Below are 17,431 nucleotides of genomic sequence, written 5' to 3'. Positions count from 1 at the left end.
GGGGGAGCGGTTTCGCGGTGGCACGGCGCCGGCTGGTGGCGGAGCGGTTTCCCGGTTGGAGATGGAGCCGGATTTGGATTCAGATTCAGCCGTCACTAAAACCAGTGTCTCCTACATCTACACTCCCGGCTACATCGAGAGATGCGACTCCCTTTCCAAAGTCACCAGCCGGGTAAGGCTGCAGCTGCAGGCGCCACCGCCTCCTCATGGCACTCGAGGGACCAGACTCCCCCACTCCATCACACACACCATCGTCTGGAACCTCGACAACTCAGGACAGCACCGAGACAAACCCTTCAGTCTAACCAGGCCATGTCCAACATAATCCCAAACTAAACTAGTCCCGCCTGTCTGGTCCTAGCCCATATCCCTGCAAACCTTTTCTGACTGCTTTCCATCCAAATGTCTTTTAAACGTTGTAATTGTAACCGCATCCACCACTTTGAGGAAGTTCATTCCACACCTGAACCACCTTCTGTGTAAAAGACTTGGCTCATGTCTTTTTCAAATCTCCACTTACCTTAACAATATGTCCCCTAGTCAGGAAATTCCTGTCCTAGGGAAATGGTAGCGACCATTAATTCTGTCTATACCTCTCATTATTTTATAAACTTCTACCAGGTTGCCTCTCAACCTCTAATGAAAAATGTTCCAGCCTTTATTTTATAACTCTCACTTCCCATACCCAGCAACATCCTGGTAAATCTCTCCTGAACCCTCACCCTGCCTCTGTTCCTGATGAAGGGCTTTTGCCTGAAACTTCGATTTTCCTGGTCCTCAGATGCCGCCTGACCTGCTGTGCTTTTCCAGCACCAGTCTAATCTAAACTCTGGTTTCCAGCATCTGCAGTCCTTGTTTTTACCTCTCCAACTTAATAATATCCTTCCTATAACTGGGCGACCAGAACTGGACACACTATTTTAAAAAAAAGCCTCACCTATACAATCTCAACATAACATCCCAACTTCTATACTCAGGACAGAGCAATGAAGACAAGTGTGCCAAATGCCATTTTAACCATCCTGTCTACGTGCAATGCAAACCTTCTCTTCCTAGAACATCCACTTTACTAACACCTTCCACCCCGACCTCAAATTTACCTGGACCTTCTCAGACTCATCCCTCCCCTTCCTAGACTCTTAACCTCCTTTAAAGAATTATGTACCTGCACCCCTAGGTTCCTCTGTTCTACAGTACTACTCAAGGCCCTACCATTAATTGTTTGTTGTACCAAAATGCAATATCTCTCATTTATTCAGATTGAACTCCATCTGCCATTTTTCAGCTCAGATCAAGATAATTTTGTTCTCATAGAAAATCTTCACTGTCTATCATGACACTACAATTGGTAGCATCCACAAACTTACTAACCATGCCCTCTATATTCTCATCTCATTATATAAATGACAAATAGACGAGGACCAGAATCAATCCTTGTGGAACATTTCTGGTCTCAGGCCTTCAATCTGAAAAGTAACTCTCCACCATTACTCTCCGTCTTCTTTTGTTAAGCCAATTATGTATCCAGTTGGCAAGCTCATCCTGAATCCCATGTGACTTGGATCAAAGAGACCTTTCAACAGATCACTGAAGGCAACAGGACAGGGTAGTGAAGGAGGCATATGGAAAACAGCTTTATCAAGATATTGACTACAAGAATAGGCAGGTTGTGATGGAGCTGTGTATAATGCCAGGGCTGAGCTGGAGTACTGATCAAATGATTGTGATTTAATGTATTAATATTTACAGAATAAGATGTGGTTAGAGTCATTGCCTGAGATGTTGGGATAATTATTCTGCTGGGGGGATTGGGTAAGTGGCTGTGTTCGTTTGAAGGTCTGAAACCCATCTCCAGTGAGGAATTGATCAAGTTCACACCATAATTGATATAGAGACATGTTTCCACTTGGAGCTAATAGACACTGGAGTGTATGTAGATTAAATTCAGACTGATTTAGGTACTCATGGCAGTTGGCCACGGAATTTGTTATTTGTCATAAGGGGGAGATTTTTTTTAAATTTCAAAAATATACTTTATTCATAAAATTCTTATTTCTTTATTCATGCCATTCTTATGCACACATTGCATTTCTTTACATACAGAGATCAAAATTAATCATTTGTGTATACAAGTCTGTACATTCATCCAGCTATTCTGCTGAGGCGTTAGCAGAGCCCAATTACTGGGTGGGCCCCCAGTTATTTGTCATAAAGGGGAGATGGTTTCTGCAAAGGCAGTCCGCAGAACTAGAGGGAAGTGAAATATCCCAGAATTGCTGGCACCCAAGGTATGGTAGATGCTAAATTCATTGACATTGGATCGAATATTGAAGGCTATAGGAGAGAGGAAGGGTGGCCTTTTACTGGAGAAAGGCAGTTGAGGTCATCTCGTTATGCTGCAGGGGTGATTTTCTGTTCATTGTTATCTGCCTCCAACTGCAATTTCTCCTCATTTACCAACTGCTAATCCTCCTCCCTGATGAGCTGGTTCCTTCCAGGAAAATGAGATGTTGTTCTCCCAGCTTGCGCTGAGTTTGGCTGAAACACTGTAGCAAGCCTGTGATAGTGATGTTGGCCAGGCAACGGGGTGTTGTGTTAAAAGTGGCAGACAACTGGAAGGTCAGGGTCTTTTTGCAGGCAAAACTTAGATGTTCTGCGAAGTGGTTACCCAGTCTACGCTTTGTTTCCCCAAAGTAGAGGAGACCACCTCATTTTCCACTTGGGACCTTGCAGCCCTTCAGACTCAATATCATGTTCAATAATTTTAAGGCCTGAATTCTCCCATGTCCTCGTCCCCTACCCCACACACCTGGCCTTATCTCAAAGTTTGCCATTACACCCTAACTATTGTTAACCACTAACAGTCTCCATTAACAGCTCTTCACCCCCCCTAGCTAGATCATTCCTTTGTCTGTCTAATTGTGCTCACTCTTTGGGCTCCAGCCCACCTACTGTTGTTCCTTTACCCCCCACCCCCCCAACCAACCACCCTATTTTCTGCATAAAAACCTACGTTTTCCGAGCTACCATCAGTTCTGGGAAAGGATCATCAGACCCAAAACATTAACTCTGGTTTCTCTTCACAGATACTGCCAGATCTGCTGAGCTTTTCCAATGACTTCTGTTTTAGTTTCTGATCTACAGCATTTGCAGTTCTTTTGTTTTTATATTTTAGTACATTACTGGCCTTCTTTTGCCATCTCCTAACTAATCTCTTTTTTTCTTCTTCTAGGCTAGTATGGTCCATACTTTGATTGCTTCTTATGGGTTGCTGAAATATATGAGGTACAGCCATTTTTCTTACCAAAACTATCTGATGAGGCATCGACTTCACGTTTTTAGTATGGTTGCCTGCTGCTGCCAACCAGACAGTTGTGTGTGCCCTCTCGACAGTCACTCCATCCATCAGTACAAGAGCAGTTTTTTTCCCAATACTGACATTGTGTGCTTGTTGCTCACTTCCACCTGTCACCCACCTCCCTTTCTCTCACTGCGTCATACTTGCTGCCCTTATTTTGAGTCAAATTTCCAACTCAGCACCCCCTTGATTAGATTAGATTAAATTCTCTATAGTGTGGAAACAGGCCCTTTAGCCCAACAAGTCCACACCAAACCTCTGAAGAGTAACCAACCAGATCCATTCCCCTACCCTATATTTACCCCTGACTAATACACATAACACTAGGGGTAATTTAGTACAGCTAGTTCACCTGACCTGCACATCTTTGGATTGTGGGAGGAAACCCACGCAGACATGGAGGAAATGTGTAAACTCCCCACAGACAATGGCCTGAGGCAGGAATTGAACCTGAGTCCCTGGCACTGTGGGGCTGCAGTGCTAACCACCGAGCCACTGGGCTGCCCGTCTTACAGTCTCAATGCCCCTCTCCAAACCCTCATCACGCTACTCACTGGTCCTCCCCTGAGCCCACGGCAGTCCACTTTCTGCCTCCTGCTTGCTTTCCCTGTCCCAAACCGTGACCAGCAGGAACTCTCAAAGTGTAGTGAGTGGAGGAATCACAATGATATTAGAAGTGGGAGAAACTGTGAGCACCAGCAGGTGGCATGATTGCCAAGTGGACCACTTTTTATTTTTCTAGCAGTGGAATTAGACTACCTACAGTGTGGAAACAGGCCTTTTGGCCCAACAAGTCCACACCAACCCTCCGAAGAGCAACCCACCCAGACCCATTCCCTTACATCTACCCCTTCACCTAACACTACAGGCAATTTAGCATGGCCAATTCACCTAACCTACACATTTTTGGACTTGGGAGGAAACCGGAGCACCCAGAGGAAACCCACGCAGACATGGGGAGAAATTAGTGTTCTGATATTTCCAACCCTGTCACCCTTCTTGTTTCCATATCTCTTAATCTCTGAACAAACAAAAGTATTTCACTCTAAAAATTATTAATTGAGCTAACATTTGTTGCTTTTTATTAACAAATTTGTTCAACCTTCTGTTTGTTGAAGTTCTTTGATGACATGGTTCTATTTTAAGATTATGCACCTTTGTCCTAAACTCTCCCACCAGTGGAAAATGTTTCTCTCTATCCATCAATTGCTTTAAAAATCCTAAAACCTCACTGAAACCTTTGCTTAACTTTCTGTATTCCAGGGGTTACTGGTGTAATGTAATCATGCATAATGGAAATGATTTGGAGATGCCAATGTTGGACTGGGGTGAACAAAGTTAAAAATCTCACAACACCAGGTTATAGTCTAACAGGTTTAATTGGAAGCACACTAGCTTTTGGAGTGCTGCTCCTTCATCAGGTGGTTGAGATGGCAGAATTTTGGTCGAGTGGATTTCACTATTCTACATTAAGTATCTATTCCCAGAATGATCCCAGTGCTGGTTTTAAAATACAAAAAAGTACGAAAAGGGAAGCAAGAAATATACAGATTTAAGAATATGTAATTCTTAAGGGTTGCTTGTTCCAAAGTGATTGCTAAATTGATAACCAGTTTCCCAATTCCTTCTCAGTTCTCCAGAGGCTGTAATATGTTTCATAGATGCTGATCGTGTTTTGTTTTACAAATGATAAACAAAGGAAAAAGACCCTCTGATCAATCCTGCTCTTTCACAACTATGATACTATGAACATCACAAATGACGATACTTCCCCACCCTGACCAAAAACCATATGATCTCCTGAGATAGTCAGAGTGTGTGGTGCTGGGAAAGCACAGCTGATGAGGCAGCATCCGAGGAGTAAGAGAGTCATCATTTCAAGGATAAGCTCTTCATCAGGTTCCTATTCCAGCACTCCGCTCTTTGATTCTGATCTCCAACGTCTGCAGTCCTCACTTTCTCCTGAGAGAGGATAACAAACAAGTACAAACCCAGTGCTAACCTTTTGTAGGAGGAGATTTCTGCATAAGCAGAAGGAGGTCCAATTGTCCTTGAATGAAGTCAATTAATCAGCATTTGTGGCATTAGTCTCTTACAGATGTTTACAATTCCATAGGGAAAGGGCTGTCTTTTGACATATGACCTAGATGTCGCTATTTACAACTTAAATCATGACCTGTGATCTATTGTATTTAATCAGAACAAATAGTCAAGTTTAGACAACAGCATAGTCTCCCCAATCATCCTTTAAAGCTTGTTCAGGTTGCCTTTACATCTGGTGTTCTCTAAAGGATAGTGCCCAAGTATTTTTTTAAAAACTAATCTTGATCAATAACAAAATATTGCGGATGTTAAAAATCTAAAATAACTCAGCAAATCTGGCATTAAGTGGTGAGAGAGTTAACATCTAGGTCTTTGATTTTTCACCAGATCTTTCAAGATCCATATGTGAGAATACTCAAGTATTTCACATTCTGTAAGGCTTTTCACTGAAGGGTGCATTTGCATTTAACATTCACATACATGGCACTGCATTTAATCATGTGAAACATCCTTTGCCAATCATAAGTTTAATCTGTTGTCTAAAACTTACATGTTTTGACATGCACCCGAATAGGCAAAGGAAACTAACCCTTCCAATTTCTAAAGAAACTAAGATTGAAAATTAGAACTTCTGAGGAATCTGAAATGTCTGTAATCCTATAAAAGGGCACAAAGCTACTAGACCTCAGATGAAGTTTCCAGATTGCAATACAGGCAGATTAAAGAAGGTAGGCCAGATGTTGCTGCAGCTGTTTCTGTTTCTTGAAGCTATTGTTTGATGAAGCAACATTATCCAGACTGTCATAAGCAGAATTGTGGAGTCATGTGCCTTTGTTTTGGTGAAGATCGAGCCATGGTTGTGTTGTGTGCTGCTGGGGATTGGGCATCGGGATAAATCCTATAAGCTAATTTATTTTCATGAGGAAGACAGAGTTTTGAAGAACTTTATCAATGAGATTTATGACTTTTGGGTCAATTGGTCTTCTGAGCCAATTTGTAAGATCTGTTTTGGTTTATGATGTAATTTTTAGCTTATAATTAAGTGAAAATAATCTGTTAATTCATATTTAACTTGTGTTCATTCTGTATTTTTAATATAGGTGGTTATTTAAGACAGTTTTCAATGTTTGCACTTGTATAATAAAAAGTAGTTTAGTTTAAACTGTGGAATCTTGTGGCTTTGTTCTTTCAATAATGACTAAGATTTCTCTTTTTTTTAAAAGAGAAATGTTGTCAGCATTCATTTTGACTGATCATAACAAATCCTCCAAGACGTCAAGCTTCATCTGCAGTCTAATGCTCTGAGTACAACAAACATTATATTAACCAGTGCCCATGAGTCCAGGAATGAAGCAGTTGATCAAGAGGTTCATGCTATCGATGTGAAAAAACACACTAAGTAATAGAAACATAATGCAAGAGGTATATACATCACTATTATACTTTATTTACAGCATAAATGACACAAATAATACTACAACATTTCCTTAAATAAAAGTTAATGTTAGTGAGCCTTCTCACTCACACCCACAACTGACTACTCTGACATTGCAGACATCACCTTAATACAGTAAACTTGTGATACTTGAGGTGTGTAATTTATCAAGAATGCTGGTTCATAAGTTGCCGGTTAAAACTAAGTTTGTTATATAATATGCTTTTGCATATCATTCTTTCAACTTTTCAATATAGATCATTAATAATTGTCAGCAATAGTCCTAATGCTCATCTCTACTGAATATATATATATCATAGTGTCCTGATTCCAAAATTTTTCAACTGCCTACCTACTTGGATTCAGAAGTGACTACAACAGGTAATGTATTGCCACTAACACCAGAAGCTTCCATCTCATAGAGAAACCACTTGTCAGTACCCTGTCAAAGGCTCGAAGGAGATAATGTCTACTGGGTATCTGCGTCCAACATATTTTGGTGACATCATCACAATTAAATTTGAGGCTAGGACCTTTTCTTGAAACTATGTTGGATGCCCATACTATATCCTTTGTTCTCATTGAAGTCATAATGATTCTTTGATACATCTAACCTATTAGTCACATTGAACTGATGGACTTGTAGTTTGCCAGGTCTGTTTTCTTTCCCTTTTTTTAAACAATTAAAAAGAAGTCCTTCCTTTCCATAGAAACTATCCCAGATTGCAGTGAACTTAAAAAAAGAGCAGGACAAGTGCTGGGTATTGATTTTCCTGTAGACCCACTGGTGGATATCCTCTGTTCAGTTTCTCTCTGCAGAGTCAAAATGTGTGGTGCTGGAAAAGCACAGCTGCTCAGGCAGCATCCGAGGAGAGTTGATGTTTTGACCATAAGCCTTTCATCGGGGATGGCTGTGTGGCTGTGCTTTTCCAGCACCACACTTTTTGATTCTGATCTCCAGCATCAGCATTCCTCACTTTCTTCTAGTTTCTCTCTGCAGTATACCACACTGCAGGAAGGATGTTATTGCTCGAGGAAGGCTGCAGAAGAGATTCATCAGAATGTTGCTTAGGCCAGTGTGATTTAGTTATGAAGAGATGCTAGATAGGCTATGGCTGTTCTAAGATGTGTAAATAGGAAGAAGCACTTCCCTTTATCAGGGTGAACTGTTTAGAGGGATTTTGGGAAAAAAGACTTTGACCCAGAGGGTTTCTGGAACACTCTACCTAAAGGGATGAAAGAGGCAAGAACCCTCAAGTAATTCAAGAACTATTTAGATGAATACTTGAAGTTCTCTGATCTACAAGGCTATAGGCCAAGTGCTAGGAAATGAGATTAGAATTGATGGATTTTTGAGGGCCAGCAGACACGATGGGCTGAAGGGCCATTCTCCCTGCTGTAAGAATTCTATGACTGTTATCTATTTTCAAGTTCTTAATTCATTCTTAAGCAATAAAGTACTCCACTTCTATAATAAATCTGACTTTATAATGCGTATTATCTTTCAATTTGAATGGTTGACCATCATCCTCAATAAAGACCAATGCAAAGTACCCAGCTGATATTTCCAATGAGTGTTTACTAGATGTCCTTGAGCATCCTTCAGTGGCTCAATGCAGTCTTTCACGGTTCTACAACTTCATATAACTAAAACACTGATCTGAAAACTGGCTTTGTTTTCTTTGGCTTTACACTATTTTGTTGAGTATTCAATGCCTTTATTTTGTAGCACGTTCTTGAATTTTTTTTGTCATTGTACATGACAATAACTACCTTGTCTTTTTCTATCTTGCCTCATTTGACTTTGGTACATACTTGTCCTCCACATTTTTTCATCAGCTTCTTTAAAATGGTCAAATTGTATTCTGCGCAAGTTTCACCTCCATTCAGTGGGGTGAATTGTTTCAACCAGGTGGCCATTTTAACAAAGTCTGGCCTTGTAGATTTACATCACTTGCCTGTATTGCTTTTTGAAATTAGATTTTTTTTTAACGTACTTGTCTGTACTTGATGTGTGAACCTAGATAGTGAGCATTGGCGGATAAACATTTTTGTTTGCAGCAAATAATTTGGTGTAAGATTAAGTGAGGATCATAGCTAACTGTTTTGTTATCCTTGGGGCATTGGTACCAATTGCAGCACTTAGTAAGATCAATTAATTCAGCACAGAGCTGCCTTGTTTACAAAGCTGTTTGTCATTGGTAATGAAAGGCTCATACCTCTGAGCTAGAAGGCCCAGGTTCATGTCCCACCTACTCTTGAGGTGTGTAATAACATCTTTGAACAGGTTGATCTAAAAAAAACACACTAGTATTTGTGTTTACCCATCAAGTACTGAGTTCAGTTAAGCATATTCTATAAAATATAACCGCTTTAATGGTATGCACTGATTTATTTAGATAATACAACTAGCTGAGTGTTTTGTTTAGGTGCTTTGTTTAGTGTCATCGTTTGGTTGACCATAGTAATTATGCTGCAGTTTCAAAATGTTGAGTACCTGTTAAGTACCTGATTGTGTATTAACCAGTCTAGATGCTATAGACATGGAGACTCAGGGACAAACGCCAGAAGCCAATTCATATTTTAGAGAACAACAATTGGATTCCAGTACAATTGTTTCAGAAGATGTAAAATTAGTAAAGTTGATGTTTTAAAGAAAACAAAAATACTGCACCTACTCAGTTTATCAGGAGGTGCATAGCAAGCAGGAAGAACAAAAGGGGAGTTCTGCGAGAGGGTGAAGGTCAGGAGAGATAAGATAATAAAAATTCCATGACCCAAAGCAAAAGAGGTGAAATAAGTGTCAAAACGAGGTATAATTGGCTACTTTAAAACTGTCTGAATGTGACATGAAGAGATAAAGGAAGAAACTAGACAAAAACAGCCCTGCAAAACAAAAGAACAATTGCTTAGGAATATGGTGAAAGCAGAGATAACAATCTAAAATTATTGTACTCGTTAGAGTGCAGAGGGCTGAAGACTGTTAAGCTGAAAATACAGTTCCTTAGCTTGCATCAGTTTATTGTCTCAGGCCATGGTCAGAATGGGAGCAAGTTAGACAAGTAAAATGTCAAACAACCAGAAGCTTGGGGTCATCCTTGTAATGACATTCAAAATATTGCAGAAAGTGGTTACCCAGCTTACCTTTTGTCTCAATGTAGAGTACACCATGTTATGACCAGTAAATTGAATCATAGCTAAGTAAATCACTGTTTCATGTGAAGGGGGTATATGATGCTTTGGATAGTGAGCAGGATGGATTGAAATGACACAAATGTGCTTGCTTCTGATATTTTTATTGGTTACAACAGGATTGTTGAACCCCGAGTGGCTTCTATGGAAGAAATGGCAATGTTCCATACAGATGCCTACCTGGAGCATTTGCAGAAAATCAGTGAGGATGGTGATGATGATGACCCTGAGTCTGCAGAGTATGGACTAGGTAAACATTTTAATTTGTCTGTTTTGAATATTTATGTTTTTTTCTCCTTTTATTTGTGATTGTGTTCTTCAAAATAATTGTCACCATTGTTTACAATAGCTCAGATGAAGGGTTAAATGCTTTCAAATCTCAGTAGTTCACTGCAGTTGCATGGATATGCACTTCCTGCCTTAGCCACACCTGTGACTTCTTAAATTGTACTGTCAACTTAATAAAGAACAAAAACAGAAGTTGCTGGAAAAGCTCAGCAGATCTGGCAGCATCTGTGAAGAGAAATCAAAATTAATGTTTTGAGTCTGGTGACCCTTAAATGAAAACAGAAGAGTCACCAGACCCAAAACATGAACTTTGATTGCTCATCACAGATGTTGCCAGACCTGCTGAGCTTTTCCAGCGATTTGTGTTTTTGTTTCTGACCTACAACCTCAGCAGTTCTTTTGGTTTTTAATAAAGAACAATGCTGAATTAATTTATGATGGTGGTAATCAGACATTTGAGATTACTGAGTTCCTTCATTTAGAAAACCTGTCAGTGGGAGAGAGGAGAAATTTGATACTGGTACTCTGGTTTGGATTGTGAAACACTGCTGGACCATAGGGCTGTGCTCTCTTTAAAAAGATGACTGCTGGTGGTTTAACCTGAAGGTCTCCATGCCACAGGCAAGGTGAGAGGTTGAGAAGGAGTGTCCTTCATGGTGAATTGAACCCATGCTATTTGTATCGCTCAGTGTTGCAAGTCAGCATCCAGACAACTGAGCTAAGGATAAGGGTAAAATGACAACATTGTAATCCACGATTCAAAATCAATGAGGTGTTCAATTAGTGTAAGTTTGCCATTGCATCTGTTTCTAAAAATGTTCTTGTCGGCTTTGTTCGACTCGTCATCAACTTGTACAAAGTGAGAAGAGTTACCAATCCCAAAGCTCCATCATAACCGTTTTGAAATTAATCTTCAGTATTTGTATCAGACTCTTCTAACCAGCGCTCCCAACACTTAGGCTATGCTTGATAGGTTGCCATTGCAAAATAGTGCAGAAATATTGAGTTTTAAAACAAGTAATCACAGGATTGCACTCATTGTAATGTTGTGATGGTATTCTTCTCCTATACTTCCTTCATTAGTAATTCTGTAATTTCAATGCCACAAGAAAGTGTGTTTTTATGAAAGCAATAGTTCACTGTTTTCCCTGAAATTCTCTGTATTTTTAAAAATCTATTGTGCTGCTTCTCCTGAGTGATGATATGGCTACTGTGAGTGCGGAGTTAATAATTGTGTTACCACATTGCAGTATCACACAATTGTTATGGAACAGAAAGAGGCCATTTGACCCATTATGTGTGCATTGCTGTCCAAATGAGCTTGATGACCTCTTGCTGAATGGGACAGACAGCGGGCCTTTTAAAAAAATTTTCTATCTGTTTTATAAATGTATTTTCTTTATGTCATTGCTGTGCAGGCCTTTCCTTTGATTAAGCCCATATGTTTTAAGAATTGCATTCAGATAAACACAATGCTTTTGCCAGGAAATGTTTTGTTTGTACCCAGTTTTCTGTAAACTGTAGATTATGTGAAGAATTATTAATTTTTATTGTCCACAATATATAACTTATTCAAGAATTTGGTCTGCAACCAGAGTAAAAAATACTGATTAGAAATAAAATTTACATAAGTAATTGGATTTAAATGTGTTATGATATTGTGTAAAGTGCATATGGTAGTTATCTAATGTATAGAATTTGTATCTATTAGCAATGATATCCATTCAGCAGGTTGCAGATGTGTTATTGCTGTTTTTTTAATAGTCATGTACAGTTTATACTTGGAAATGAAAAGCCAATCAAATATTGATCTCCTCAACCTCTGAGTTAAAAAAAAATCCTTTTGAACTCACTAATGTCAGTGCCGTCATGCTTCACAGGGAGCTGCTTTCTCATGTTTTTTTTGTTTAGTCCTGGGTTTTAAAAACCAAGTGATAATCCTAAATCTATTCAAATCATTAGTTATTTGGAACATTGCAGCTAGTGTTGTGTACCATTCTTCAGGGAAATTAAGGGTGCAGAGAAACTGTAAAATTGGTTTATTGAGATAATGCCAAAAATGGAAGTCTTCATTTACAAGAACTGACAAAATTGTGCTCCCTTTAATTAATCAGTGCTGGGACCACAACTGTTTATAATATATATTCATGATTTGATGGAAGGAAACAAATGTACTCTAGCTAATTTTAAAGATGACACAAAAATAGGTGGGAAGGTAAGTTTAATGTTTACATAGAGATATTGATGGACAAAAAGTTGCCAAATGGAGTACATTGTGGGGGCAAAATGCAAAGTTATTCATTTTGGAAGGTAGAACAAAGGAACAGTATTATTTAAATGGAGAAAAACTGAAGAAAGTTGCCACACAAAGGGACGTAGGGATACTTGTGCATGAAACATTGGAAGTTAGCACACAAGTGCAGTAGGGTTGGAATATAAAAGCACCATTGTGCTACTGAGACTTTATAAAGCTCTGGTTAGGCCCCATTTGGAGTACTGTGTCCAGTTTTGGTCCCCACACCTCAGGAAGGACATACTGGCACTGGAGCGTGTCCAGCGGAGATTCACACGGATAATCCCTGGAATGATAGGTTTAACATACAAGGAAAGACTGAGGATCCTGAGATTGTATTCATTGGAGTTTAGAAGATTAAGGGAGATCTAATAGAAACTTACAAGATAATACATGGCTTGGAAAGGGTGGACGCTAGGAAATCGTTTCCGTTAGGCGCGGAGACTAGGACCCGTGGACACCGCCTTTGAATTAGATGGGGTCAATTCAGAACAGAAATGTGGAGACATTTCTTTAGCCAGAGAATGTGGGCCTGTGGAATTCATTGCCGCAGAGTGCAGTGGAGGCCGGGACGCTAAATGTCTTCAAGGCAGAGATTGATAAATTCTTGACGTCACAAGGAATTAAGGGCTAAGGGGAGAATGCGGGTAAGTGGAGTTGAAATGCCCATCAGCCATGATTGAATGGCGGAGTGGACTCGATGGGCCGAATGGCCTTACTTCCACTCCTATGCCTTATGGTCTTATAGTAAGGTTAGGATTTAGCTAGAGTACATTTGTTTCCTTCCATCAAATCATTAATATATATTATAAACAGTTGTGCAATCAGGAAGGTTAATGGAATGTTGGACAGAAAACAAAAAGTGCTAGAGATCAAGTGGGTCAGGCAGCATCCATGGAGAGAGAGCAAGCTAATGTTTCGAGTCTAGATGACTCTTCATCAGAGCTGAAATGAAGTGTGAAGGGTGCAGCACTTATGAGCATTTGGGGGTGGGGGCTGTAGAGTGCTGGTGGAGAAAAGATGTTGATAGTTCAGATAAAATGATCAGAATGTAAAAATGGTAGAACAAGAGTGTGTCTAACTGCCAGACTTGAAAGAGAAGACAGTCCCACTGGGGTGGGAGGAGGGGGAGAAAGGACATGGTGACAAAAAATGTAACAAGTAAAGGTAAAACAAGCGAAGAAATAGGAGAATGTAGTGAGTATAGATAAAAGAAAGGGAAGAAATGAGAGTTGGTTCACAATTTGAAGATGTTGAACTTAATATTAAGCCCAGAAGGCTCTAAACTGTAATGAAATGTTGGCACTTATTTTCAAGGTGGGGAGATCATACTGCAATTGTATAAAGTGCTTATGAGACCACATCTGGAGTATGGTGAGCAGTTTTAATCCGGTTAATGGAAAGATATTATTTCGTTCGAGTATTTCAGAGAAGGTTCACTAGCATGATCCCTGGTATGGAGCATTATCAGCAGAGGCTAAACACATTGGCACTCTATTCACTGGAGTTTAGAAGAATGAGAGATGATCTGATTGAAACATATAAAATTCGTAAGGGGCTTGTTGGGTGACCGCTGAGAGGGTGTTTCCTCTCATGGGAGAGTCCTGAACCAGACAGTACAGTCTCAGAATAAAGGGACGACAATTTAGACTGAGATGAGGAGGAGTTTCTTTTCTCAGAGGTTGAGACTTTGGAACTCCTTGCCACAGACAGCTATGGTGGCAGAGCCATGTGTGTATTTAAGGATGAGACAGACAGATTCCTGATTAGTAAGAGAATCAAATGTTATGGGGAAATGGGCGTGAGGGATGTCAGATCAGTCATGATCCTACTGCATTGCAGAGCAGACTTGAGGGAGCGAACAGCCTACTCCTGCTCCTTTTTTTTATTATTTTAAACTTAGGAGGAGTTCCACTAAAAATGTTCTGAATTCCACAGACTATTTAGTTAGATGGTAGCTGGAGGGTGTAAGTTGAAGAACATTACCAAACAAATGCTGGAATTGATTTGAAATAATATTTTCATGCAGTCATATGGATATAGTGAACTCCATCTGAAATGGTAGGGGACACTGAGTATACAATAAAGCAATATCTATGGAGAAATAAAACAGACATTGGGATGGGGCTAAGCTACATCTTTGTTCAAGAGCTTTGTCCGATTGGCTGAATAATTTGTCTTCTGAGCTGCAATATATTTGTTTCAATATCTGTGCTTCTGTGAGAATATTAGTAAAGCATTTTCCAGCTCAGATATGATGGAAAGAATGGCCTCCTTCTGTAACAGTGTCACATTTCTGTAATTTTAAGTTCTCCTGTAATGCAGGTTGATTTTGTCCTTGAATGAAAATATTCTCAAATCAGAGATTATGTTTGCAATGTGTGAACAAGTACTTTCCTTTGAAAGTAATGCTTAGAAATGGCACTGAAATCATGCAAGAGTACTTCCTACATACTCATCTATAAAATGTGGTCCGACTCTTTCAATCAGATCAAAAGCAGCCTTGACCTGAGCTCTGGAAAATTTGGAAGATATTTCTTAGTCACCCCAAATAATCAAACACTTGCACATGGTGAAAATATAGGCTAATAGTATATTTTTGAAATTATCAATATCAACAAATGTGTAGTCAAGAAATTGCATTGGTTATCCAAAGTATAAATTGATTTCTGCTCCCTTCTGGTGCACCACCCCATTTTCACAATGTCTCTGGAGATTTGGTACTCAAGAAGTTAACCTTGTCAAACTGCAGTACCTGAAGGCTGGCTGATTTTGAGAGTACATCCCTACTGGTTTCTTTATGCGTATGAGTTTCTGAAAAGCTCTGTGTCTCCTATTTTTCTCATTGCTGGAACTGCAGGGTTTTCTCTGTTGCTGGGTGTTACACAACCCCACACTGTGCCTTGCAATACTCCATAAATAAGGATTAGTGTCAGTCAGGTTGTCTGCAAGCTGGCGCAATTTCAGCACAGAGGAATTTCAGCTCACAGAACACTCATTATCTTTCACTTAAACCTGATCTAACAAAGCACCTTCTGTGGACTCATTACCAGCCAATATTGGGAAAAGAAAAGGGCCAACCAGGCTGGTGTTTCCAACCCAAAATCCTCTGCACTCCAGTTCCCATTTAGGTTTGGAAGGGTTGAAAGAAACAAAAACTTTTCTGTCGTTTCTTGCAGAACAGATTCAGATCATCTGTAGAAATTAAGGTTTCATGCTCTGTTTTTGAATGAAGCAGCTGTGTATGAGCTGTCTACATTTGGATGTAACTCTGCAGTATTGTTTGAACCCTTCCTTATTCAGAATAATCTGACACATACTGGCATGTAATTCACCTCCTATTGAAACTGCAATTCCCCTTTGTTTTCCCACATTGTTGTAAATCATTCTGGGCTGAAATGCATCAGATGTCTGTTTCTAATGCTGGGCTGTATGGCAACGGTCAACAACAGAGAAACCCACGTAACCTAAAGTGGCTGATCCTCCCATTACTCATAATGTCTTCCGAAATGCTGCCTAAAACCAGATGGTTGTTAGGCCATAAAATTACAAACTTTACTTGCCTTCAAAAAAGGCTTAAAAAGATTAACCTATTAGTTTATAAGTCCACAGGTAATATGTGCCCAAAACAGGTTGAGAGGTTTGCATTTTGGCAGAATATTGCATCGAAGTTGAAACTGTTAAGAGGCATTAGCTCATGTTATGAATCTGAAAAATGTCAGTTGTTTTAAGCTGAGTTGCGTTAGTAGCTCCTTAATGCAAAGCAACTTCATGCATTCCACATGACAACTGTTATTGTGCAAAAGTGATTTGGATTTGACTTGCATTCGATTCTATTCAATTTCCATATGTTCCTCGTGTGGAAAGGGAAATGGAAGAATAAGTTATGTTGCGATGGGAAATTGAAGTCTTCTGATTTGGTACATGTTGTATGATAGTCCCGATGGCTAAATGAAGCACAGAAGAAACCTAGAAGATTGTACAAAAGTTTCTTTCAGCACATAAAATGGTATGTAATATTGAAAAGGCTGAAAAAAGAGGTAGATGTGACTTTCTTGACAGCTCAATGAATTTATGTGGTAAATAGTAAATCTGTACAGTGTGTATTTCAATGATAAGTCTGTATTAACTAATAACTATTAGATTAACTAATTTCAGCACATACAATGATAGAGATGCTAAATTTGCTTCAGTATCCATGGGTTAGTAAAGGGAAAATGATTAAGACCTCACTGCTGCTTGTCTGAGAGTGCAGATGTTGTTGATTGAAGGCAGAATTAGGCATCATTGTGATTTTTTTTTCTGCCACTGCACAGTAATGCATTTTCAAAGTTCATGCTGTAGTACTAGCCACTTGATTGAAGAACTTTAACACAAGCAGTAGCTAGGGAATCGTGCCCCACAAAGGACTCAACACTCAGGAAAGTGTGGAAATGGTGGGTGCTGGAGAAGGGAAAGTAACTAAAGAAAGATGAAATAAAGCTGTCTGTCCAGTGACGAGATCATGTGCAATCAGTTGCCCTCTTCAATTGACTTGGTTCACTTAGTTGATTATTTATTTTGATTTCTATATTTTTCAGGTTATGACTGTCCTGCAACAGAGGGGGTGTTTGATTATGCTGCAGCAGTAGCTGGGGCCACTCTCACAGCTGCGCAGTGTTTAATTGACAAAAAATGTAAGGTGGCAATAAACTGGCCAGGGGGATGGCATCATGCAAAGAAGTGAGTACCTGGAAAATAATTTCTTCACTCAGCGTAATAAAATTAAGAATGTTAAGTATTTTGAAATAATATTCAGTAATTTGAATTCTCTTTTGTGTCT

At 39.5% G+C, this 17,431-nt stretch overlaps 1 protein-coding gene across 1 annotated transcript in view; it reads left to right on the top strand.

Moving 5' to 3' along the window:
- Positions 1-6: 6 nt before the first annotated feature.
- hdac8 (histone deacetylase 8) overlaps positions 7-17,431 on the top strand; it is an 80,839-nt gene continuing 63,414 nt past the window's right edge. Inside the window, exons 1-4 of the mRNA XM_060832657.1 lie at positions 7-172; positions 3,233-3,285; positions 10,148-10,278; positions 17,190-17,331. Of these exons, the coding sequence (XP_060688640.1) occupies positions 62-172; positions 3,233-3,285; positions 10,148-10,278; positions 17,190-17,331 (437 nt within the window). The 5' untranslated portion in view covers positions 7-61. The remainder of the gene's footprint in view (positions 173-3,232; positions 3,286-10,147; positions 10,279-17,189; positions 17,332-17,431) is intronic.

The sequence above is a fragment of the Hemiscyllium ocellatum genome, chromosome 11, assembly GCF_020745735.1.
Source record: "Hemiscyllium ocellatum isolate sHemOce1 chromosome 11, sHemOce1.pat.X.cur, whole genome shotgun sequence".
NCBI classification, from domain to species: domain Eukaryota; kingdom Metazoa; phylum Chordata; class Chondrichthyes; order Orectolobiformes; family Hemiscylliidae; genus Hemiscyllium; species Hemiscyllium ocellatum.
The sequence above is the reverse complement of the archived record's forward strand: the minus strand, read 5'-3'. Positions and strand labels throughout refer to the sequence as shown.